This window comes from Daucus carota, chromosome 5 (genome assembly GCF_001625215.2).
Source record: "Daucus carota subsp. sativus chromosome 5, DH1 v3.0, whole genome shotgun sequence".
Classification (NCBI taxonomy): Eukaryota; Viridiplantae; Streptophyta; class Magnoliopsida; order Apiales; family Apiaceae; genus Daucus; species Daucus carota.
Genome location: NC_030385.2, coordinates 26,041,003 through 26,049,326, shown reverse-complemented (window position 1 = coordinate 26,049,326; position 8,324 = coordinate 26,041,003). Strand labels below are relative to the sequence as shown.

Genomic DNA, 8,324 nt, shown 5'->3' with positions numbered 1-8,324 from the left:
CGGGCATCATGTTTAGCTCCAATGTGCGGCTGGATAAACAAGCTAAACTTACAAGCATTTTGGGAGTCTCGAATGATCTCAGAACGAGTAACTATCTGGGGCTTCCATCTTTTATTGGAAGGGCGAAAAAGTCAGTGTTCAATTTTCTTAAGGAGAGGGTTTGGCAGAGAATTCAGGGTTGGAGTGCAAAGCTTTTGTCAAAAGCGGGTAAGGCAGTGCTTCTTCGTAATGTTGCACAAGCGATCCCTTCATATTGCATGACATGTTTCTTAATCCCCAAGAACCTCTGCAAAGAAATAGAGAGACTGATGAATGGTTATTGGTGGAAATCAAACACGGGACCGAGTCGTGGCATTAAGTGGGCTTCCTGGAGCAACATGAGTATGGCCAAAAGTAAGGGAGGGCTTGGCTTCCGGGATCTTCATGGCTTCAACCTAGCTCTCTTGGGAAAACACGTCTGGAATTTTGTTAACAATCCTCAATCGTTGGTGGCAAGAATTTATAAGGCGAGATATTTTCCAAATGATCATGTTTTCCATGCTAGAAGAGGAGGGGTCGATAGTTTCATATGGTCGGGGATCTGGCAAGCAAAAGAAAAACTCAAAGATGGCTTCAGGTGGGTGTTGGGAAATGGAGAAGATATTCATGTTTTTTCAGACCCTTGGCTGAGGTTAAAAGAAGGTTTTCATGTCGACCAGTCTCACGAAAATAATAACAGGGAGGACAAGGTTAGTGATTTCTTTTTAGCGGGCACTAAAAGATGGGATGAAGTCAAGATTCGTGAAACTTTTAATCAGACAGATGCTCAGCTGATCTTGAGCACCCGTATTCCCCAGAATAATATCCGAGATCTTGTTGCTTGGTCTAAGTCTACTAATGGGTGTTATAGTGTCAAGACGGGGTATAAACAATGGCAAGACTGCTTTGCTGATTGTTTCAGGCCTCCGTCGTCGACTGGCTGGAACAAATTGTGGAGAGTTGGGTTGCCTCACAAAATCAGGATGTTCTTATGGAGGTTTTGCCGCAACAATGTTCCAGTTAGAAAGTTGTTAAGAGGTAAGGGGGTGAATGTTACGATATCGTGTCCTTTCTGTCGGGATGTGGAACATGTCAGGCATGTCTTCTTAGAGTGTGAGTTTGCGACTCAATGTTGGAGTTACTTAAGGTGCAACCTAGATATAAGCAATGCGGATGATGCGTGCGCTTGGCTGCTGGATTTTTTAAGCTCAGGAAGTGAAGAAGAAATAACTAACATTGCTACGGGGTTGTGGGGCATCTGGTATGCTCGAAATATGCGTGTTTGGGAGAACAAGATCTTGTCTCCAGCTTTGGCCGTAGATTGGAGCAGAAGGCAGGTCACTGAGTGGAGGGAAGCAAGGAGGAAGCATCAGACTCCACAACAAAGCATAGCAGAAGATACTCGACTACCAGTAAAGGACTGGATTGCTCCTAGTCCTGGGGAATTTAAGCTTAATGTCGATGCGTCGGTCAGAACGGAGGATCACTTCTTCTCGATTGGAATGGCCATTCGTGACTGCAAAGGAACATTTGTTAGAGGCAGAACAATGAAATGTGCAGGAACAGTTTCAGTGCTAGAAGCTGAGGCAATGGGAATTCGAGAAGCTCTCTCATGGCTTATTACTTTGCCTCGCATGAAGTTGTCTATTGAATCTGACTCGCTCACTTCTGTCAACGCAATATCAAAGGAGATGGTGTACATGAATGAAGTTGGTCACATCTTTGAGGAGTGCTGTGTTTTGCTTAAAGTCTTGAATAGGGTCTCTTTACATTTTGTTAATAGGCAAGCGAACAAGGTTGCCCATTTGATGGCACGTGTACCTTGTTCTCTTAATTGCCAAAATGATTTTGTGTCTCCTCCATCGTTGTTGTTGGAAACGATTGTCGCTGAAGCTTTGGCTTAATGAAATTTCCATTATCAAAAAAAAAAAATCCATTCGCCTATAAATAGGTCTTCATTATGGTTGATACACATACAAGCAACTAAACAAACACAAAATTCACTCATCACTTAAGCTGAAAATGGATAAGGGCAAGGCACCAATGGATAAGGGGAAAGCACCAATGACCCCCGGCTACGAAAAACGCCTCAAACAGCAACAAGATAGGAGACAGCCGGAGCTTGTGTTGGGAGGGATGCGCAACAACCGAAGCAACCAACAACCTAAACCAGCTCCTAAAAGCAAGGCACCACCGGTCGTGCAACAAAAGCAAACTCGGCCACCGTTGGGACGGATGCGCACTGACTTTGACATCAACAAAATGATAGAGGAGATGAGAGAAGAGAGACGTCTCGAGGCTGAACATCAACAGAACGTGAAGAAGTGGAACATTCTCTTCCGTAAAATCTGCAGGTATGTTTATAAGAGAATTAGAAGGGGCAAAGATTGGGTGATGACGGAGGCGGAAGATGATATCCATAACAGAAAATTCTCTGAAGTTCACAAACTCTATTTTCAACGCCATCGTGAGATGGGTATCCCATTTGGTGATTCTCGCTGGAGGTATTATGCAGATAAAATCGATGAAGAGTGCGCCGCACTGCAGGCTAAACTCGAGGGACGTCAAGAAGCCAGATTTTGGGTCGAGTGGGGAGATGTGGACAATGTAACTTATCAGTGCCGTCGAGTACAAATGCCTACCCCGTGGGCCGATGATGATGTTGAAGATGAAGAGGAAGGCGGTGTTGCTGATGATGGTGGAGACAATGATGCTCACGCTGAGGACGATGAAGATGATGATGAAGGATATGGTTCCGACTATATTGTGGACATCACTCAGGATTGAGAACTTATGTCATGTTCTCATTTTAATCATATGTAATTTCCTTTCAGTTAATTACATTAAATTAATGAAATATTTAGTGGTGTATCCGGCTAGCAACTGCTAGCGGTAGGAATATATATAATTAATTACCTTTTAAGTACAATCTATATGAGCTTAAATATTTAAACATTACAATCTATAATATTATATTATATCATTACATAATATAATAATATAAAATATAATATCACAAATAATGTATAAGAATTATCCGATTAATGAATTTTTTTTAAAACAATATCATTATATGATTTTTTTTATATTATATCATTATATAATATAATATTATAAAATATTATAATATAAATAATATATAAGAATTTTGGGTTTTTTGAATTTTTTTTTTTAAATAAGCCAGGGTCGCCCTTTGGAAGGGCGACCCATATGGGAATATAATCAAGAAGGGGTCGCCCTTCCAAAGGGCGTCCCATGCTGTGGAAAAAAAATGGTTTGGGTCGCCATTTTTCATATGAATTAGACTGGTTAATTTTGAAAGCTCGAAAAAAAACTGGTTAGTTTTGAAAAGTGGTTGATCAAACCGATTAGAAATAAAACGGAGCCGGATAAAATGACTAATATTAATATTTTTGTGATTGAACATTCATCTTACAAGCTCACCATTGTGTCACTTGACTCACTTCTAGATAGGAGAATATAATGTCATTTCGAAGTCTGGGAGCTCCCCCTCCCCCCGCCCACCGGCTCCCTTTCAAAACTAACCAATACGTTCGATCACTTTTCAAAAACAACCAGTTTTTTTTTTCGAGTTTTCAAAACTAACCAGTCAAATTGATTTGAAAATTTTCAAAAAAATTTACAAAATTTAGAAAAAAAACCCTTGGAATCAATGTTAGATTTAAAATATATATTAATATGAATATAATATTTACATACTAATTCCAATTTTATATTTTCATATTAATTCGAATATATTATATGTTTTTATATAATTCGAATATAGTATACTAATTCCAATTTTATATTTTCATATTAATTCGAATATATTATACTAGTCATTTTAATTTTTGTACGTGAGTAAAATATGGTTTTAATAATTATGTTTTACGAATTTTTTTAATAAAATTAAAATGATCAGTATTTTTTGTTCGAGTAATTATTTTTGAAACATAACATATTTGTATACAGTGATTGACATCTTAAATTAAATGATTAAATTTTATATTCATAAATCAAAACATATATAGTTATAATTTATTTTTATTTGAAAAAATATAAGATATATAATTATTTCTAAATCATTACCAGGTCACTACAACAGCAAATAAGGGGGTAGTGTTTGTATTTAATCTCAGTCCACACATAGAAGACGGCAAATCATGTATAGGAGGTCCAGGACGCACGGGTCGCCTGCGTAAGTGGCGACCCTTGTTATCAAACAAGTTTGGGTCAAGGGCGCCTCTCACTTCTCCAAAAATATAGTTTGGGCCTATTTTCAAATCAATTTGACTGGTTAGTTTTGAAAATTCGAAAAAAAATTGGTTGTTTTTGAAAAGTGGTTGAACGTATTGGTTAGTTTTGAAAGGAGCCCTCGCCCACCCATCCCCGAATTTGATATCGATTTTCGAGACTCGATCTTATAAGATGGGTGATATCAGAATTTTAAAATTATATTTAATGATACAATTTTAATTATCACTATTTTAATGAATTTATAAATTCAAAAGTCAGGCGAAACACACCCTATATTTTTATAAGAATGTTGAAATTCGTATAAATAATAGATGCATGGATTTCAATAAGAGGAAAGGAAGAGAGAAGTAATTACTCCATCTGTTTTGAAATATAAGTCGCTTGACTTTTGGCACACATTTCTAAGTACTTTGACCGCATAGTTAAAATCATTATTTCTAAAAAAAAAAAATTTACGTTATAATATTAATCATATATTTTTAAAATTAAAAAAAATGATTTTAGCTACGCGGTCAAAAAGACTTAAAAGTGTGTGTTAAAAAATAGAACGACTTATATTTCAAGATAAAAGTAGTAAACAGACTATGGATTTGACTGGCGGAATAAACCCGCACAGTATCTATCGCTAGTTGCATCATCATGTAACAAATACTCTTAAAATTGTAGTTTCTACGATTTTCCAGGCTTTGCGAATGTACATGAGAGCACACATTGTCATGTCATCATATGATGTGTGTACCTGATGCGAATAAAAGATATTGCAACTATCGTAACAGAATTAAGTCGATCACATGATCAAAATCCAGAGTTGTAACAATCATGCAGACTATTAAATTCCGAGAAAAACAAGTTGATTTTGGGAATTCAGATATTGCAATCGGACCAGTGACTTCAATTTATTTTTTTTTATCAGAGGCTGAGATTGCAGTTCAAATCTTCTCGGATTTACTTGAGTGTGATTAATTATTAAAAATATTAAGATTACTATAACAATGCGGGAACGTTCCCTTGAGAAAATATTGTGTCGTCTCAAACTACTACTTCTTTTCCTTGTGCTGCTAAAGATACTAGTATTGTTATCATTCTTCATCTTCTTCACTTTAATTGGTTGATTTTAGTTGATTTGTAATTATTTTTGATTGATTTTGTGTTCCGCAGCAATATTCATTTTTCGTTATTTACGATTACTTGCAATTTATTTTGTAATTAAAAATAATCTTCAATGATAAAAATTTCATTGTACTTTGATTACATATATTTCTCCATCAACAGCCGCCGGAGATATAGAAATTTCATTGTATCTAGGAATAAGAAGGTATCTAGACTAATATCCTGAGGGAAAAGTTTGTGTGGCGAAGTTGAATATTGCTACCTTTTCCAAAAGATTGTCAAGAAAAAAAGATTTGAAATAAGGAAAAGGCGAGAAATATCTGTGTCTCTCTCCTCGATCTCATGTTAACAGGGAGGGGGGGCTCTTCCCTCCTATAAATAGCTAAGCAATGCCACCAAGCCATGTGTTCATCTGCCTCTCTCGCTCTCTCTCTCCCCTCCCCACTGTACTTAGGTACTACCCCAACTCATCTCTCTCCCTCTCTCTCTCTTCTATATACTTCATTCATATTATTATTATCAACATCATTCTCTCCTCTCGTTTGAATTAATATAATATTCATCCAGCCATGGTGCTCGAGCAACCACAGTTGACTACTCCCACATTGCTTCATGGCGTTCCTGTCATTGACCTCTCAAACCCTGACTCTATTCCATGCCTTGTCAAGGCCTGTGAAGACTATGGTTTCTTCAAAGTAGTCAACCATGGCATCCCTGCTCATTTCATCTCCACTCTTGAGTCACAAGCCATCGATTTCTTTTCTTTACCTCTACATGAAAAAGAAAAGGCAGGACCTCCTCACCCTTTTGGCTATGGAAACAAGACCATTGGACGTAACGGCGACTTCGGCTGGCTTGAATATCTCCTCTTAACAACCGACCATGCCTTTGATTACCACAATCTTGCTTCTGTCTCTGCTCAGACCCCGGAAACTTTTAGGTAACATTTTTTGTTTTTTTTTCTAATTAAGGAGGACATGACTCTACTGAGACTTGAACGTTCAACCTTACGTATCTGTCACCTTATCAAAAAAATTATGATTAAATTCAACCTTAAATTATTTTTTTCGCGTAATTTGCAGGCGGGCCGTGAATGATTATGTATGTGCTGTGAAGAATATGGCATGTCAGATTCTGGAGCTTTTGGCGGAAGGTTTGAGGATTCAAGAGAAGAATGTGTTTAGTAAACTTCTGATGGATGAACAGAGTGACTCTGTTTTTAGGCTGAATCACTATCCTCCCTCTCCGGATAAAAATTTGATTGGGTTCGGAGAACACACCGACCCACAAATCATATCTGTTCTGAGGTCTAATAATACCTCAGGCCTCGAAATCTGTTTGAAAGATGACAGCTCTTGGTTTTCAGTTCCTCCTGACCAAGACTCCTTCTTCATCAACGTTGGAGACTCTTTACAGGTCCATAAACAATTATTAATTCTACGACGTCACTGTCACGTTTTCAACTGTTTGATTCATATTCTAGCAGTAGCAAATCTTTTGCCTTAAATAAAATTAGTGGTAAAATTCATGTTGAAACAGCTCTATCTGCATGGTGATTTCTCTTTATGTACATAGGTTTCATTGTCAATTCCTCTTTTCTTGAAATGGACTTGACATGGAATATTCACCGTGATTTAAAAATATATCGAAATCGCAGGTGATGACTAATGGGAGGTTTAAGAGTGTGAAGCATAGGGTTTTGGCAAATAGTGAGAAATCAAGGGTGTCAATGATTTATTTCGGAGGACCACCACTAAGTGAAAAGATAGCTCCATTGCCTTCTTTGCTCATGGAAGGAGAGAACAGCAGTTTGTACAAGGAGTTTACTTGGTTCGAGTACAAAAAATCTGCCTACAAGTCAAGGCTTGCTGACAATAGGCTCTGCTTGTTTGAGAAAATCGCAGCCTCATAACATGGCTACTCAGTGATTCACAAGTGAAAGTGAAATGGCAGTCATTTTATATTTACCTGTGGTAAGTTTGTTATGACTTGGAGAGATAGGGTTGGAAGTAAAATTTGTGTCATCATGGTTATCTTTTTTGCTTCGGAAATGTTATGTTGTTAATGGCCATCCATTTAGCTAATTGTGCATGGCCAGTGTTTTTTCTTTCTTCTACGACTGTTGTTTGTAAAAGTACCGTCTTCAAAGAAGAAGTTTTATGCGAAACAAATGGTAAAACCAGTGTCGTAAAAAGCGAGAATCATACTTAATCGGTGAAATCACGAAACAATGATTAATCAAGAATTAATTTGATTGATCGAAGATTAATCAGATATTTAATTAAATAATCAGATATTTAATCAGAACGGCAAGCTACAAAATTGAGATTGATTACCACCGAATTGAGATTAATTAACGCCGACATTTAGAAGAGAGGGTAAATCATGTAACTAGTTGATATCCTTTTGTTAGAGGAGAAGAAAAAAGAATTAATTTAATAATTGTAAAGAGATGGGACTGTAGAAAGCAAGGACATATGAAAGTGAATCAATGTCTGCATCTCTGGATGCTAACAATTCCCATAGATAGAAAAAGAAAGAAAAGCTAGTGTCAAGAATCTGGACCATACCAGGCATCACTCATCACCAACTAAGCATATATAAAAGGAAAAGAACAAGTGTCAAAACTCAGAAAACAGCACGGGATGACCTAGCAAGTTCCATAACACGGCTAAATTAAAGTCAGATACTCCTGTCCTCCGTCCATAAGGTCCTCACACTTCCTGGACACGGATCCGTTTAAGAAAAGTAAGCAAAATATGAGAAAGTGGGCGTAAGATTGTACGACCTATTAATACTCTTCGTGTAGATTTTTACCTTATTTTTTAACACGTATTCTGAGGTTATTATAAAATATAATTTCATAATATTTTTAAAACTTTTTTTATTTGAATAAAATTTTAACGTTTAATTTTTATTAAAAAAATAAATTAAACAAA

The 8,324-nt window shown here is 36.8% G+C and overlaps 1 protein-coding gene across 1 annotated transcript; it reads left to right on the top strand.

Annotated features, from left to right (window-relative positions):
• The first annotated feature begins 5,784 nt into the window (after nt 1-5,784).
• LOC108220936 (gibberellin 2-beta-dioxygenase 1) lies at nt 5,785-7,499 on the top strand. The gene is made up of 3 exons (XM_017394836.2): nt 5,785-6,325; nt 6,468-6,801; nt 7,043-7,499. Exons 1-3 carry the CDS (start codon nt 5,955-5,957, stop codon nt 7,295-7,297), a joined length of 960 nt encoding a protein of 319 aa, XP_017250325.1. The 5' UTR covers nt 5,785-5,954; the 3' UTR covers nt 7,298-7,499.
• The last annotated feature ends 825 nt before the right edge of the window (nt 7,500-8,324 follow it).